The 18,855-nt window shown below is 35.3% G+C and overlaps 1 protein-coding gene across 1 annotated transcript; it reads right to left on the bottom strand.

The window, feature by feature from the left end:
* Positions 1 to 686: 686 nt before the first annotated feature.
* LOC145684824 (uncharacterized) lies at positions 687 to 8,608 on the bottom strand. The gene is made up of 3 exons (XM_081757191.1): positions 8,463 to 8,608; positions 2,706 to 2,939; positions 687 to 1,201 (listed from the first exon to the last, which is right to left on the bottom strand). Exons 1-3 carry the CDS (start codon positions 8,601 to 8,603, stop codon positions 848 to 850), a joined length of 729 nt encoding a protein of 242 aa, XP_081613317.1. The 5' UTR covers positions 8,604 to 8,608; the 3' UTR covers positions 687 to 847.
* Positions 8,609 to 18,855: the final 10,247 nt, after the last annotated feature.

Below are 18,855 nucleotides of genomic sequence, written 5' to 3'. Positions count from 1 at the left end.
GACTGAATGTAAGTTACCCTTATATTATCTCCAACTACGATAATTACAGTTTTTATCAATCACTAAATATATTTGTCATTTAAAGTGTCCACTATAAAGAATGGGTAATTCAAGTGGTTTCGTCACCTCTGCTTTCAATCTAAATGCAAAGTTTAAAAAAATCACATGTTTAGTTCTAAACAATCTGTCAGGTAGATAAGGTACGCTGGTATATGTTTTTATTTTGTTTCGACATAATAATATTCCCATACCTTCATTATCTGCTCTTTAGAAATCTCTTATTTCGGAAATTTAAATAAAAAGTGATATTATGTTTTCCATTATGATCTTTAAGGCCTATCAGCCAACACAAAACATACTTGTAAATTTCACATCTAACTCAAGTCTTTGAAACCCACTAGAAACAAAGATGCATAAAATACAGGTGGACATACATCGTACTTGACCTACTCATTCAGAAAAGAACGAACAAGGAGTCCAAATAATTGGTGGAAAAAATTGAGAATCAGTTAGGTAGCTTATATGTGTGTATTGGACAAAACTTATTATTTCTTTATCGACTATTAATATTCCATTACTACTACTACTACTAGTACTAATACTATAGTAATAATAATAATAACAAGGCTAATTATCAGGTTAGATTGGGAAAATAAAACTGCAAGCTGTTATTTTTAAATACGACATGTATATTTTCGGAAATTATAATTTTGAGTACCAGTCAGTGATCAAGAAATAACATAGAGAACACAGAGGTTTAGAGCTTTGCCAAATATAAGGTAAAGAAGACAATGATCATATCCAGATGATGTGCGCGAGGTCATAGGAGTTAAGAGACGATCGAAATTTATACGTTGACGTAGGACACTTGCTGGTACAGTGGCTGACGGATAGCGCTGCTCACAATCTGTTGGCTGTTGGCAAGAGGAAGATTGTAGGTGGAGATAAGTCGCTGGTTAAGTGGAAGAGCTGAGTAGCTGATCTGTTGTTGGCCAGCGAGGGGTACGGCGCTAATTCCGGCAGCAGAGTAGGTCAAAGGAAGGTTGTACAATCCTCTGACGTTGTTGAGAGAGGCCACGGAAACTTGTTGTTCAGCAGCTGTCAGGTCGCGCTTGGCTCTGCTGCTAACGTCTGGGCTAAGGGCAGCGTTGATTGCAGCAGCTTCATACTGCTTGGCGAACCTCTGCTTGGCCAACTGAACCTACAATAATAAACGTAATATTAGTATACAATGGAATTGTTAGAAATTTCATTGCAGCCATAAAAAGAAAATAATTAAAGCAAAGCTCCTTTACACGAAACTTGTTGATTTAGGAAAAAGTACCAATACAATGTAGGTCTCCTTGTCCACTTATATGCTCAATTTACTTTCAATTTTTACTTCTAAAGGTTTAACAAATGAACAATGGCGGCTCTTGTGGGAAATCACACCAGCAGAAAACTGAAATAGCTAGAAATAGTATTGGGAAAGATAAAAAAATATTAGAGATAATTATTAAATAAGAAAGGAACTTAATTGATCAGAACATTCTTTGGGAAGAAATTGAATTTTAAGGATCATGAGAGATGTGATCGCAAATATAGAAAGTGATAAGAAATGTTACAATTGAAGGAAGCAACAAAAGTAAATATATCTACTATACCAGAACTGGGAGGAACAGAGTGATGTTAATTTATGACCAGTGATATGCCATATGATGGTGCATTCCGTAAGTATAAACGATCACAATTTATTTGAAGACTATTTCTGGACACTCAGCGTTTGGTGGTTTACTAAACAGGGGGTCTATGTTTTGTAGGAAGAAGAAATTTACACAAAGAATTTTTTAAGATTATTTTACGCGTATATCAGTAAGCCTTTATTATTGTCTTCTACCAACTTTAGGTAACACAGATTTTTCGACATACCCAGTTAATTTTCCCAGTTCTTCTCCTTATCCACATTTTAAATACTATAAGGTAGAAAGTAAACCCAGATTCGTGATTAATTTGAAGAAACTATTAACCACCATATTTTATAGCTCGTCTTTATATCAAAAATATATTTCTCTTCGAGAACCGGGTTTGACTTCCGGCGGAAGCTCATGTGGTTCGGAACCCACATTAAGATGTAGGTCCAAGTTTCGCATACCTCGTGGACGCTAAAAGAGACGTTAAACTGGAAACTCAAATCTCGGAAATGAAGTAGATTTTTAATAAATGATTTAACTGATTTCTTCTTGAGGTACTTTTAAGCGTTCTTTGGTTCTTAATAATAAATAAATCAATTCTGCTATATGTAATTTTAATATTTAATAATAAAAAATTAATATACATAATATTGCATTAAAATGTAATGCAAGTTCCTTTTAAAAACAAAAGACATGAAACTAAATTCAAAGAAGAAATGAGTTAAATCACATTATTAAAATTCATTCAATTCATAGAAGAAAAAAAAGAAACTAATTCCCCATTGAAATCAATAGGCTAAAATGAATTGATACTATTACAAAGTGGAATGCAAAACCACTATATTATTGACATTTGAATGCACTTCTTTTAACAAAATATTCAAGTTAACATTGAGGAGAGATGCTAATCACTTCCTTTCTTACCCCATTCTCAACAGTTAAGTACCTAAAACAAATCCCCCAGAAGCCTCCAGTGACATTTTATACTACCCAATATTTTTCTAACTGACTCCAATGTGTCTAACTAACTCTTACCTCCAATGTGTCCTGAACTGGTTGAGGAATGCCCCTGGAGGTGTCCTGGGATGGGTACTGGACGATGTATCTCTGTGGCAGGAGGGCATTGTTCAAAGCCAGAGGAGCTCCATAGTAGGCGTTGGAGTACAGAAGAGACGATGGGTTGTACACATAAGGGCTGGCCAGCTGCAGGTTGCTCAACAACAGTTGAGGATCAGCAACAACGCAGGCAATGAATAAACAGAATGCAGCCTAAGAAAAAGAAATGAATATAAACTCGTTTTACTACTTTACACTCAGGACTCATACTTAATATTTAGCTGGTAAAATACTGTAATTCTAACCCTGTAAGCACACAGATAGGCCCTAGAATCGGAAGTAGTCGACATGGCTGTCAAGTTGTAATTACAAAAGTAAAGTTTAAAAATATGTTGGCCCAACGTAGTATTAAAGTGTATGTTGACCAACCAATAATTACCGTCTTTATCCAACGTAAATAAAGGTGAATGTTGGCCAATCAACAAATTGCTGTTATTTATCCAACTTAAAATGTATGTTGGACAATCAATAATTTGCCGTCATTTATCCAACGTAGATTAAAGTGTATGTTGGCCAACCAACAAATGGTCGTCATTTATCCAACGTAGATTTCAAGTAGGCTATATGTTGGAAAACCAACAATTTGTGATAATTTATCCAATAGTTTTGACATCACACTCCCCATCGCGGTTTTAAAGCATTCATAATGAGTTACGTAGGCAATTGAGTTGGTTGGCGAATGCTAGGCAAAGCGGCCACTTACAACGTAGGCCCTACGTTGATTGTTGGCTAGACTACGACTTCCCACTGTTCAAGCTACTGTCTGTGTTGTTATGGAAACGGCCTCCTGCGATATTGACTATTTAAAACAATGACAGACATAGAATTTTTCTTTCCTATATTTGAGCCAGCGTTGGACTTACGATTAGGCAATCAAAAGGACCGTAAAAGAAAGAAAATCAATATTTAGAACAGTTCTTTTTACTAACTTATTATTGTAACGATTTACATTTTGTTTAGTGTGGTGCATTTTATTTTTAACCCCTTACCTCATGCCGTGCCATATATGGCACATACCCTTTTTTCACTTTAGCTTTTTTGTGATTTATCAAAGGCATCAAATGACTGTTTTGTCTGCTGTGTGAAATATTGACGTGTATGAATAAGAGATTTGGGTGTCATCTGGCATGTTCTTTGTGAGTTGTAAGTGTGTCATATATGACACTTACTTATTTCTCGTCGGAATTAAGTGAAAAATCTAAAATTCAAGTTTTAATTCATTTTTCAAGTTCCCATATGATGATTTCCAATACTGATTATTTTTTTTTTCGCTAAAAGAAAAAAATCATGCAGAAAGGGGTTAATCTAAAATAAGAAACCTAAATTTTATGTTAAAACAAAACTTCGAAGTTCATACCCAATACTGACGTTGCTTGACATCATCTAGTGAATTACTCCAAAGATACTTTTATATACTAAAAATAAGTATACTGTAAGACAGTCTGTGGCTGAAGCAAAATTCTCACTGTAGCTGGGTGTAGTCGCCGCTTCGACCCCCGGCCAAGTGAGTTTGTGGAGAACAACATTGAATGTGTGGGTTTTCTCTAGACACTCTTTTTTCCTTCCACATTCTCATGTCACCACTTCTTCCATAATCATTTATTTGCCTTAATCATCCGCCTTCATTAGCATAAAGATGTAATCGTGGCCCGTTAAACTGAAATATTTCATTTCATTTCACTTTCAAAGATACGCTGGGACGATTTCATTAATGGAGTAATTCAGAGGTATAGAAACAAAACCTGCTAAATCCATTTTTCAATTTTGTCAAGAACGAAGAAAAAACTGATGCCCTTATGTTTGTTGAACATTTTTTTTTGTTTAGTGGTCAATACTTAATGAAGGTGAGTGAAATCTACCACTAAACAAAAAGTTTATTATTATTATTATTATTATTATTATTATTATTATTATTATTATTATTATTATTATTATTATTATTATTATTATTATTATTATTATTATTATTTAGACAAGGTGGCTCAGTGGGACCAAGGCCGTATGAATTTGTGGTGACATTTTAACTTTTTTTAATAATCATTCATTCCCATTGATTATCTATGTTTTTTTATAATCAAAAGAGTATATTTGTGGACAGTGGCGTATTTACGATTTTGCTTCGGGGAGGGCTTTGCTAACTTTCGGAGGGGGCTTTGCCTGAAAATGAGAAAATTCTGCAACATATTTCATATACTTTACTATAATAAGTAAGATTTCGGGGGGGGGCTTAAGCCCGGAAGCCTCCTCTAAATACGCCACTGTTTGTGGACCACTAAACTAGTAATTTCATTTCATTTCATTCCAAAAATAATAATAAATCGTACAAATGTACTAACCATAGATATGTAAGTACAAGGAACTTCTAAAATATATTTCAAGAGTTGACTTATGTTAAAAGTTAAAGAATGAATATTTTAACATGAAACGCTATCAGTAAATTTTCATACATTGCTTAGAGCCATTTTATAGTTGAAAGTTAATCATAAAAGATTAAAAAAAAAAAAAAAGCAAATTCGGAAATACTGTGACTGTAATTGCGTGTTGAAAGTTAGAACTAACAATGTTCATCAAAAAATCTAAACTTATAGTCAATCATATGGAAATATAATCGAACAAGTATACACCTTGATCAAAAATTATCCTGGTCAACCACTCTTTTAAATACCACATTTCTGGCAATGCAACATAGGGAATTCTAATATTTTCTGTCTTCAAATTGTTTGATTTGATTTCAGGCTTGTCAAAGAGAGTGAATGGCTAGTTTCGTTCTGCATAAGACTTATGACAAGAGTTTACGTAGATATTACTCTATATGTGCATTTTCGGACCGCGGTGGCTCAGTGGAAGAGCGTCACTTCTGGTGCATGAGGTAATTGATTCGATCCCAGCTCGCAGCAAGTGAACTTTGTGATAGACAAATATAGCGTGCATGGATTTTCTCAGGGCTCTCCCGTTTCCTCCCACTTTCTTCATTCCACCATATCATTCATTTCTCATCATCACTGTCTCCATTAGCTTCGCCGATATAACGGTGGGACGTAAAACTTAAAGATTTCATTTAATGTACATTTTCCAATTTAATACAGCTTTTTTATTTATTTTATTTATTTATTTTTTTTTTTTAGTAAAAGACAAAATTTAGTAGGATTATTTAATTAATTATCTGCGCAGAGTCTGTGCACCCGTTTACGATAGTAATTAACGTCTTGAGTTCGATTACCGGCAGAGTATAAAGATATATAATGTTTCTCCAACATTGTGAAGCAATTAAAATAATAATTACAGAATTTTTTAAAAAGTAGTAAACTCTCCGATGAAAGAAACATATCTATCATTAATGGCGATGAAACTCATTATGTACTGAACTACTGCAAGTAACGTAAAGTCGCCAAGTAGTCATTTTGAACATGTTAATACGTTCCTCTAAAATATATGACCAAAATTGAGTATTACTATGTCACATAACACATAAATATGAAATGTTAGTATTCTAGTTAGGATTTGAAGTATACATTATTGAACTTTTAATAATGTTATTGCTGGAATGCGTTTTCTGAGTGAATAATATTTGATGTAACAGTAATATATCGTTTATTTTTTTTTATTAATGTATTAATAATAATGTATGCCTCTAATTTACCTTACTCGGATTGACCTCTTTGAAGCAAGTTGAAAGGAAAAGTAAGTCAGTTTCTTTTATACGTGAATGAAAAAAAAAAAGAAGTGAAATTTTTGAGTTTTATGTCCCACGGTTATTCCGGCTAGGCTAAAGAAGACGGTGATGATGAAAAATTAATGAAATGGTGGAATGAAGGAAGAGGGAGGAAACGGGAGAAGGCCGAGGAAACCTACGCACACGGTGTTTGTCAACCAGAAAGTTCACTTGGTGGGAGCAGTGTTCGAACCCGGGACCCCATATACCAGAGGTGAACGCTCTACCACTGAGCCTCCGCGGCGCCCCATACATGAATGAGAGCCATTGGAGATGCTTTTATGTGCATGACTCTTTTTACATTTACTTACATTTTTCGACAGCCAATGTGATGGAAGAAACTAGTGAGGATTTCTAAATAATTGTCGATCACTCGATCTCGATCTCGTGCTTTCTTTAAAGATTTATAGACAAAGAAAGACACTTGGGACAGAACAGGCAATTGTCAAATATATGTATAAGAGTTGAGGCTGTGTCGTCTGAAAACGGTGCGAAACTGAAATCTCGTTTCTTAAAGTGTGAAGGCTTTTACCAGAAAAGCTCGTCTCGTATTGCATCACGAAAAGTATGTCTCGTCTCGTCTCATGGGCACAGATCTCACGCGATTAAGTAGACGGTGTGCATATATGATAGTTGCACAGGACTCTAGTGCAGGCTTCGTTATAGAGTTCGCTAAAATTAAATTCAAATAGAGGAGTCCCAGTCACCTCAACATACCAGACCAACACGTAAAATTTCCTACTTTTACCTAAAATTGATCGTAATATCATGCTTGTAGAAAGTAAGCACTCTATTCATTCAAAAGAGACCTAATCAAAATTCAATAAATCTTTTTTTTTTTTTAATTTTGAGCATAACGCGTTTTTTGAACCAGGAATGAGAAGTTAAAACTAGTTGACTATTATGTATAGTACGCCATAATTGAAAATAAGCAAGTGTTTTGTAGTGCTAACATACGTATGTTTGGAATTTTCTCATAAGGCAAAGCAAATAATGTATAATTCTTTACTTAGAAACTAATTAAATCTATAGGCTGCAGAAGGATTTACTCACTATGACAAAATGTATTGTAATTTTCAAGTACTGCTATACAAATGAATTATATTTTCTCAAACTGAATATTAAATCGTCATTAAAGCGTTTGAACATTAGGATGTGTCTAAACAAGCTTTTGCCTCGTGTTTTATCTGTATTATGGATAATGAATACGTTTAAACCCCACCCGAAGTGAAATATTAGTAATACAGTAAATGTTGCTTTTTTTAAAAAAATGTCCAGTACACTAATATAGACTCTTTCTAAAATAATAATAATAATGTAAGTAAGCGATTTTTTTTTCAGAATATAAAACTTTCCTAATAATTTGTGAAGAATAGGAATTGAAAGTCGGACATGGTTGTAGTTCTCTTCTGTAGAGATAATGTAACCTACAGATATACGGGACGTTCAGAGCACAATTACTAGGTACAATTACTAAAGAGAAATACGGTACGATTAATTACAACGAAAAATTAACACTGTGTTTCACGGTATAAGAGTTATTTACAATACATAGACATGCATCTTTTAAGCTCTGAAAGGTGCTTCAGATAGAGATCTTAAAGATGGAATACTTGTGTGTCCAAAAGTGGATTTGATTCACTTGTGTACTGAGAGCGTCATATAAAAATCTTCACACGATTTGGTAAGGATTTGGATACGGTAGTCGAATCTAAGCTCTAGAAACAGAAGACAAAACGAAAAAAAAAATCACATATTTGTATAGGACGATTGACCTAACACACGAAAAATTCTGAGGCCATTATTTATCAAAATATTCAAGAGAAATTAAGTTGTAATTGTATAGGTTAATATACACCCATTTAAACCCTTACGAAAGCACTTGTTTTAAGTAATATTGTTAATGGTATGAAGTCATCGCAAAATCCCAGACGCAGTCGCTCTCACAAGAACTAACAACTTACCACAGACTTCATGATGATATTGATGATAGAGATGCACGAGTTTCCAATGGTCCACTCTAAATTGGCGTATGTTGGGACAGAGTATATATAGGGCACCATCTTCGTCAGGATGAAGACACACCCGGCCTCGACCTTGGACATGTCCAAATGGGTGTGGTTGGTCACTGGGTCAATATTCTTATTCCTATAGCATATCAGACATTCAAAGAGACGCTTCCAGAGAGAGAGAGGAAGAGAGAAAGAGAGAGGGTAACTGGGACCACTCTATACATCTTCCGCGGAACAGCAGATGGGGAAGAATTTACAAATCTATTACTAAAAAGTTGTATCCTCGCCCTGTTGCTATACAAGAACATGCATGTTCTTTTACGTTGAGAAGCTATTATTTCATTGGTTACTGACAACTGTAACAGAATTTCCTGGGGTAGTATTCTTCATCAAATTCATTAGACACCTACCAATAAATATATCTTCTCAATAATAGTTTGAAAAAATGATTTTACTCATTGTTTTTTTTAAAAAAATAATTTTAGCTTCTAATCATTTCACAAAATTATTCTTAAGTTTCTGGTCCTAGCCACCTGTTTAACAAAAGAGGACACAGTGACTCAGTGGTAAAGAGGACACGCTTCTCTCTGGTGTCCTTGGTTCGATCCCCGAACAAATAAGTTTGTGGTGGACAACATCGTGTACGTTTGTTTTTCTTGGGGTACTCCCATTTCTTTCCAAATTCTCATTCCACCAATTCTTCCATCATCACTGACTTGCTTCAGTCATCGTCTCCCTTAGCCTAAAGGGCATAATCATAGGACATTAAACTAAAATATTTCATTTTCATTTCTGTTAAACAGACACACTTAATGCACACACACACACACACACACACACTTGTTTTCTTCTTTTGTGAGAGATTCAGAGTTGGATCTCGGGTAAGTATATGTACAATTTTAATTATGTATTAAATTTAGGTCCGCAGCTTATATAACGCCAGATCTAAAAACAAAATAGAAAAAAATAATTTTGGGTTCCTTAATAGTGTTCGCCACGAGATCAGACGAGACGAGAAATAAAATTTTCTCGACGCCTCTCGTAATTTTTACTAAAATTCTCGTCTCGATTTTTGGAAAGATATTTTTCATTTCGTTTTCAAGTTATTTTCATATCATTTTGTAAAATGTAAAAGAATTTATGCCCTAATATTAATTCCTTTATTTCATCTAAAAAAAAATTATCAGGATTCTTTCGCGTCACATGATGCCCACGAAAAGTGTATTATAACATTTAAACTACATTTATTATTGGATTATATTATTTAGTGACTTGTTTATGTTTGAACATTGATATATACTTTCCATTATGTTCGTACAACCTCTTCATCAATTTATATAGATAGATAGATAGATAGATAGATAGATAGATAGATAGGTAGCTGCAATGGGTCTATTCCGGACGTTTTCGTTCAGTTTAGACCCCTTTTGCAATGCATGAAAATACACAAGGGGTCTATACGGGACGAATGGGTCTATTGAGGACCAAAAATGGGTCTAAGCCGGACGATAGGGGTTTAAATGGGACGGAGGGGTCTAAGTAGGACGATCAGTGCTACCAACACACTTTTATTAAAGTGTTTACTGAAACTTTATAAATTATGCTCATCTGATGGTGATTTGAAGTTTAGTGTTTCTTTTCAGCAGTAAGGCTATTAGACACTTGAATCTAAAGTTTGAGGTGGAATCCGAACTACAATTTCTGTTCTTTTTCAACCGGGAATCAAACTCGGGACCCCACGTACCAAAGTCGTGAGTGCTATCCACTATAGCAACGAGAATAGCAATAATCATGACATAAGAGCTTGTGGTAGCATTATAGTATCAAACTACATATATCCATTATATTTCTTCCATCACACTTGGGATTTTTTTTTTTTAATGAGAAATATTATACTAGTTTCCAACTCTACCATTATACCAAGATCACTAAAAGTACAGTCATCCAAGTAAACAAAACACATCTTAATTCCAAGTAATTCGGAATACTTAATAAATAAAAATATAAATACACAAAAACATTAAAATAGAAACGTAAAACATTAAACACTTGATGTAGCAGTTACAATTTGGGACATCTTTTCGGTATAGTTTATAAATATCTTATTGATAAAGTTGTAGACCGTTTATGGTGGCGTTTTCTGGTTCGATGGTGGCTAGTGCCAAGTCAGATTTGGAATAGAAAAACACCGTGTGCATCGGTTTTCTCTGGGTTCTCCCGTTTCATCTATTATCAAGTGTGGGAGGATTCAGTAGTCTCCGTAGAAATAATCATTTTGGAAGCTTCACTATTTTCACGAAATATGGTCAAAGTCCTTTTTCAAGTATGATGTTGCAAACTAAATGTGTTTCAACTTTCATAAAACTCAAACCGGTTACAAGTGTGTGGGGGAAAGACTATGATGATTATTGAAGTTTAGCATCTCTTTTATGCACCAAGGCTATATAAGACGTGGATCTACAGTGAAATATGGAATGTGAACGACCATAATACTTTAAAATTTAGGTACTTTTTCATCACGAATCGAACCCATGATCTAATGAACCAAGGACGTGCGTTAATTACTAGACCAGCGAAAAGTTTGGGAAAAAATTGAAAGTGTATATATTACATCTTGAAAATTGATCTACCAGCTTTCACAAGAACTAAAAAAAAAAAAAAAAAATAAATAAAATAAAAAAATAAAAAAAATAAAGTCGGGATACACGGAAGCGAATTAGATTAGTCTTAACTTATGGAACAGTAAAGAGATACCTGTAGAATGCATTCAAAGTTCACTACTCTTACGCTTTTGGTAAGGAAAAAATTTAACTTGGGAAAAAGTATTTTAAATCCATCTAGTGGCAAACAGTTTCTAGTCACCGCGCTCCAATCACCGCAGGCTTCTTAGAGGTACACATAATGATTTATTTATACTTTGTCATTTACCCCACACTTCCCTGGCTACAACCCAATTATGAATTAGATATTTGGAAGCTTCCAGTAGGATGGATGGTAAGTTAGGCATAAAGTCTAAATGTATATCAAATAACGAAGGGGCACTAGTATGTTTGGTTTAAGTTAAACATAAAAGATATATGTCATCTCATTGAACCCGTGCCCTTATATGTGGAAGCCATACCATGAATGCGCACTTACAAAATGGGCCAACCTGTTCCAAAATGAGTGTTTCTTTAATTGACAATCTTGTAATACGAATTTTGATTACTCCCTCAGTAATCACCATAGCTAATAGGATCATTAATAACAACTAGCTCTTTATTTGTGTTAACATTCTCGGATTTACAGATTCTATAATTCAAAGAGAGAAGGATTACAATCATTAGATTGAATGAGTGGGGAATTGCAATATGTGTTATCAGTGGCGTATTTAAGATTTCGTTTCGGGAGGGGCTTTGCTAACTTTCGGGGGGGATTTGCCTGTAAATGTGAAAATTTTGCAAGATATTTAATTTACTTTACTATAGTAAGTAAGATTTCCGAGGGCTTAAGCCCGGAAGACCCTCCTAAATACGCCACTGTGTGTTATTGTTTATATTATTAAAAAAATATGATCATTCCAATGCAAAGTAAACATTTTTAATGCACTTAATTTTCCAACTTTAAAAATGTCTAATGTTTCTTAATATGCCAGTATTTACTCTAATTTCTCATCTAAATTTATGTTTTGTGCAGTTTGTGTTTAGAGTATATTCTTCTATAGTTATTTTGCGTTTTTTAAATTCAATTATTGTCAAATTACTTTAAGTTTAAGGCCACACGAAAGTTCTATGAACAACAGGAATTGATATAGCATAATTAAATAAAAATATTGTTAAACCTACCCAGGGATTAGTGGCCGCTTGGCTTAGTGGTAGAGCGTTCACCTCTGGTGCTTGGGGTTCCTGGTTCGATCCCAGCTCGCGCCAAATGAACTTTGTGGTGGACATACACCGTGTACGTGGGTTTCCTAAGGATTTTCCTATTTCCTCCCAATTTCTTCATTTTACCATTTCATTCATTTCTCACCATCACCGTCTCCTTTAGCCTATCCGGCATAACCGTGGGACATAAAGCTCAAGGATTTCATTTCATTTTCTACCCACGGATCAAGGCCGGATTAAGGAGGGCTTAGGGGGCTGTAGCCCTGAGCCTAAAGGCGGATGGGGCCCCCCAATTTGATCAAAGTCTCAACTGGCTGTCTAAAACGAATCATACAAGATACAATCATCATAAGATAAAATATGACCAAAAATATTATTCTCTTAACTTTCCTATTGCACTTTCACAGAAATGTATTAAGCAAAGTCTACAGGGCTCACTATTTTTTTCTAGCCCCGGGTTTCCAGATGATTTAGTCCAGTCCTGCCAGGGTTCTGCTACTAGAAAGTGATGCCTCTGTGTATGCATGTGTACTTGTAAGGACGTATTCTGCTGGACACAGTCGAGATTAGTAGACTAACAGTACACAATTAGAAAGAGCAATTCTAACTTGTTCAAAAATGTATGTAAAAACTGCAGAGTATAAAGCTATAGAATTAGAGATTTTACGTATACAATAACAGAGTAACTACGGCTTCATCATACTGAGGTTTACTTGCACACAAATTTGTGTATCAGTAGAGGTCAAAGCAGGATGTGTATTTACTGGTCGAGCATTGTTTACTGATTTGCAATCGGAAAATCCTGTAACCAATCATTCTGTTCAAAATAAAAGTTAGCAAATGGTTTTATGTACATACAGATACAAAAGTATTTTAAACTCATGATGACAATTTTCTATTTTTGATTACTATATTACAATATGATGATGTTCTTAGGCTTAGTATGTTTTGTTACACCAGACCCACCACTCTCTGCTAATACTTTAATATATTAACAGTACAAAACTATTTCTGTCTCCAACTGCTTTTTCATCACGTGACCATTTTTCTATATAAGATTGTTCCGTTTCAGCTTCTAAGCTGTAAGTTATCTTCTCGCAATTGATTCTTCGAGATTTCTTTCCTTCACAGTTTAATTTATTATGAGTATTACGGTGTTGCTCTCGTGTTTTAAAGCAATTGGGAAACCCTTACATTATGAGCTATCAAATCTTTGTTTCGAAAAAAAAAACAAAAAAAAAACAAAAAAAAAACAATAAATACTATTGGAAGTCAACGCGCTGCCCACACACTATTGAGTCAAAGTATGCCATTTCATTCGCTGTAGCAATTTGTTGTAAGTTCAGATAGATAGAAACGCTTCATATCCAAGTGGTCTATTCGGATCGTTTCCGGCGCGTTTAGACCCATCTTGGAATGAACTAAAATATGCAAGGGGTCTAAAACGGACGACTAAATGAAACATCGTTTCCGACTATTTTTCTATACACTGTTATTACTCCCGTTTTAAAAGGCTGAGGTAGCTAACTACCATGAGACAAAAATAGCCAACTTGTTACAAATATGGTTTCTGGCTCGCGCTAGTTATAAAGTGTAATCTACATTCTCGATATTCTTTACAGTATTTTCATTCTCTCTGTGAAGAAGAAAAGATACTGCAATTATACAGTAAATAGACATGATTTATGGACACTACAGTGCGTCAATGCAAGTTTTCGCTTCCTCTCAGCTAGTATGCCTTCTATCTATTTACACGAAGCAACTCGGAGATTATTGCGTGTTTATAACTGACTAAATATGGAACATGGTAGGTATTAAATTTTGAAAATAAAAAAAAAATAACAAAAATATTACTGAAAATCATAACAAACACATCATTTCCACTTACTTGTTATGGTATATCGTGTATAAGTTGAAACTACAGGTAAAGTGAATTCCCAAGAGGGAAAGAATATTAGTGAGGTACTGACACGTGAAAACTAGAGGTGATTTATTGCTTTACAACTCCTTTTGTCTGCCATTACAACAGGCTATGCAAAGAATATGCCAATCAATGAAACGAGCTGGTGAGTACCGTAGATTTTTGCTTAGGTGGCAAATAAAAGGAAGTATTCCTGGGTATATAGCGTCTTGTAGTGATAAAATTGCGCAAAGTATAACAAATAAGTTTTTGATTATTTTATTAGGTGCAATCTGACGTTCTTGTTCATAAACGAAGCTACATAATATAATGTTTCTGTAAAGATATGGTCCGTTTTGTCTGTTCTTCATTCATGGCTTAGTATGCTACCGAGAATAAAAACCGGAACAATTACTTTGACCACTATTCTACGTTGCAGCACTAAGCTATCTCACGTAGTCACATCTCGACTTTTGAGATTGACTTTGTTTCTAAAATGAATTATAATGTATAATTGTCTAGTTCAATTCTCATAATATAGAGTTTTATCGTCATCCATTTAAAATTCTTTAAAGGAGCAGATATAAAAATAATAGAATGGAACACAAGATAAGGAAATTCAATTACACAGTTTACTTTCGAAACTATCTTCATTTCCATTGTTATTTCTACGGCCAAATTCTCTTGTTACTTAAGAGTTCCAAAGTAGAATTGGACTTAAAGAGAAGCGTAAAGCCATGTGTAATATTCCCTTAAGAATTCTTCTATCAGCGTATATTTACAAGAAAAATGTCTGTTTTTAGGTCGATTTTCGAGTCGAATCGAGTTTGATACTTCGTTCACCCGTGCGGCTCCTTTTAGCTCATTTAGAGATCATAGATTTCTTTGTTTCGAAAACGAAAGCTATGAAAAAGTAAGCAGTAATGTGGAATAATTTTAGTGTTGCTCCCGAGAAAGGGCAATTCTCACATCTCGTCACATCCCGAATACAAGACGAGACTACATTACCCTGAGACAACACGAGACAATCTCAAATATCATCTCATGAACATTGCTGCATGTAGCAAAATCAAGCTAAAATTTTGTAAATAGGATTCTTTAACAGTAATTCGAGAAATAGCTAACACAGTGCTTACTAACCTGCGGATGAACTCGGAAGAATAGTGTGAAAATCGTAGAACCGTAGAACCCTGATAATCCGCCGCAAGGAGCCCTGACCCGGACACCGACGAACCAAGCGTAGGTGTAGGCCCTCATATTCCATGTTTCTACGCATGTGGGTTGCGTCCCCAAAGCTCCTCTCGAGGCTTCTCCCTCAGACTCCGAAGTAACTTTTTTAACTTCGAGAATTAGAAAACACTACTTTTTGTAACAGTTATCACTTAAAATTTTCAAGTTGACCTCAGAAACACTATAACAGGGTTCTTTGGAGAATTTTTACAGAATTAAAACTTTTGAAACTGTTACACTTTATTCTCATCCATTTCCCTCACATGCATATAGTTATTTTTTAGGCTGGTCTTTTGATTCAGGGGTTACTAATACGAGTACCTTGAGAGCACTTCTTATATAGAATTTAAAACTAAGTTTGAAATTATATAAAACTTTTATTTTCATTCATTTTAAACCTAATAGCACCAATTGAATGCATGTGTACCCCAACTTCAATTTTTCATTTACTCTTCCCATTTTTTTGGTGGAGAAATTTACTTATTCAAAGCATTGTTTTCTGAACGCTACGTTTCTGTAAGAAAATATTCAGATCATTTCAACAAAGTGGACAAGGAATAAGTATTTTTTTCTGTTGAGTGCAGCTGCACCCCTGCTTGCTGCTTAACATTCTGCAGCGATTCAATTTCTCAGGGATTTCCAACAATGTGTTACAGGTTTTGTGAAAGATTTGTTTTCAATATTATTAAAAACATCTGAAGTATGATTACTTTCATGAGCAACAAACGTCCATCTGTACAGATTATCCCCGTATATACAGTATATTATATAGGATGTGAGTGTACTGTATCAATAAACGGTGTCCCATAAGTCTGGTTGCACAGGCCATCTAGATAGTGATTAAAGATATGAAAAAGTGATGAGACATAAGAGAGCAATGTTACTGGAAAGTATAGGCTTTCGGTCTAAAATGTTTCAATATTTCAAATTGGACCAAACATCTGAGCTCTACAGTGGTGTAGCGCTCAATTAAAGAATAACGTAGCGTTACCACACCACGCCATTAGTAGACAAAGTGAATGAAAGACGGAGTAGTTTGAAGTGTTCTGAACCACGAGAGATGAAAGATGGAAGAGACGGGCACATAGGCGCCGACTTTGGGGAGGCAGGACACTTTTGCCCCCCCCCCCCCAATATTTAAAGGTGGAGTCCTCGCCTCCCCCCCAATATAATCCAGTTGAGGAAGAATTACCAAAGAGGAGCAAGAATTTATGTCGTAAATTACGTCGTTCCTTTAATTCAATATTAGGAACAGCCTTCTTATTCGATAAAAAGCACCGTTTTCAAATCGGCGTGCAACCCTATTAGGATGTCCACTTTTTGAGGTAAATTTTAGACTTTCACTCAAACAGCTACTGCTTCCTTACTATTTATCGTAGCATCGTGGTTCATACCTCGTTTTTCACAGGATAGCTCATACTTTCCAACGGTACCACTCTCTTGTCCGTATTATACACCAGAAATAAGAAAATTAAAAAAAACATGAGATTTTTCGGAAAAATCGAAATTTTTGTGCCTCTCTGGCCCGGGCCTGGGTTCACGTAGGGATCTGAATCTTTTTTAAAAAATCTTGTTATATACATAATACGTGCGCAAAATTTCGTTGCTGTATCTTAAAAACTGAGGTCGGGAGAAATTTTTGAAAGTCTGAAGGTGACCCATCTTTTCATATATGTATATAAATAGAGGAAGTTCGGGTATTATGGAATAGTCGGATAATATGGAATACCTCATTGTCTCGCCTGTGATGTATTGCTTCCAAGTGGAGAGGAAAGAAACTACTACCTCACGTCCCCATGATGCTCTACAGTCAGTCTCCATGTGATTGTGACATTCGTTGTATTGGTAGACGTGAAAATCTGCTTTCTTATTCAGGAATACTTTTACAGATGAGTGGTTTACAACCTGTATTTTTTATTGAAATGTAATAGAACAACAATTCTTTATTTACTATGACGTTGGATATACAGATGTAGTTTGATAAGCGCCATTATCCTATACGCCTTCGAATGCGTTTAACAGCTCTTTCGTTTCCAAGGTGGCGTGGAGGGCAATATGGAATACCCACAAGAAAAGCATGGTATTCCGTATTTCGTATCGTATTCTGAGTACTAAAATATCTATCGGTATTGGGCAATTAAACATACATTTATGATGACAACAATGCTAACTGTATTTTTTGGGGGGGGGCCACGGTGGCTCAGTGGTAGAGCGTTCACCTCTGGTGCTTGGGATCCCGGGTTCGATCCCAGCCCCCGCCAAGTGAACTTTGTGGTGGACAAACACCGTGTGCGTGGGTTTTCTCGGGGTTCTCCCGTTTCCTCCCACTTTCTTCATTCCACCATTTCATTCATCTCACATCATCACCGTCTCCTTTAGCCTAACCGGCATAACCGTCGGACGTAAAACTCAAAGATTTTCATTTGTATTTTTGTTACAGCAGATTTTCTGATGATACAAGGGGTGAGCTTGGTTCCAGCGTTCATCATGTTTAATGTGAGCACACAATGACTGTGCCGATACTGAAGCACAGGGGCGGATCCAGGGGGGGGGCGATCGGGGCAATCGCCCCCCCCCAGAAGAGAAACCTTTTTTATTTTATATATATAAATAAAACCCATCCCAAAGTTTGGAGCACTTAAAAGTAGCAGTATGACAACCCACCGCCCCCCCCCAGAAGTCGGTCCTGGATCCGCCCCTGCTGAAGCAGAGTATCATATTTATGACTTTTGCAAGTAATCACAATCAGTTATGGCTTGGCATTCAGAATTTTCATATATTGTCACTGTATTCATTATATGTTCAACAGAAAACACATTTCTTTTCTGTATAGCATTTGTATTCCATGCTCGACTATTTCATATTACCCTCCAAAGTGGTTTCTTTACAAATTATAAATTTTACCCTCCCCTGTAACGAAACTTCTTTATCAAGATATGCATAAATAAAGCCAAATATGTAAGGCGTATACTTGTTTTCCTTTTTGTTTCAATGTGCAATTATTAACTGAGTTACAAGCGAAATAAAAATGGTATTCCATAATACCCGAACTTCCTCTATATATACCTTGGTATAAAATATTTTTAAAAAATGTACTGCGTCATTCCTATTTAGCCTAGAGTCATGGTTCAAACGCCATTTTCTTCAGTATAATAAGCCCTTTCCAACGGTGTCACTCACATGTCCATATCATACACCTAAACCAGATAATTAGGGAAAAACTCGGAAGTATTTTTGCAAATTCAACCCAAAGATTTTGCCCCTGTGGCCTAGGCCTGGGTTGACGTAGGGATCTGAAATTTTTTTCTAAAAATAAATTGTTATGCACATAATACGTGTGCAAAATTCCAAT

Source organism: Thermobia domestica, chromosome 5, assembly GCF_964235325.1.
Source record: "Thermobia domestica chromosome 5, izTheDome1.hap1.1, whole genome shotgun sequence".
Classification (NCBI taxonomy): Eukaryota; Metazoa; Arthropoda; class Insecta; order Zygentoma; family Lepismatidae; genus Thermobia; species Thermobia domestica.
Note: the sequence above shows the minus strand (reverse complement) of the source record. Positions and strands in the feature narration are given on the sequence as shown.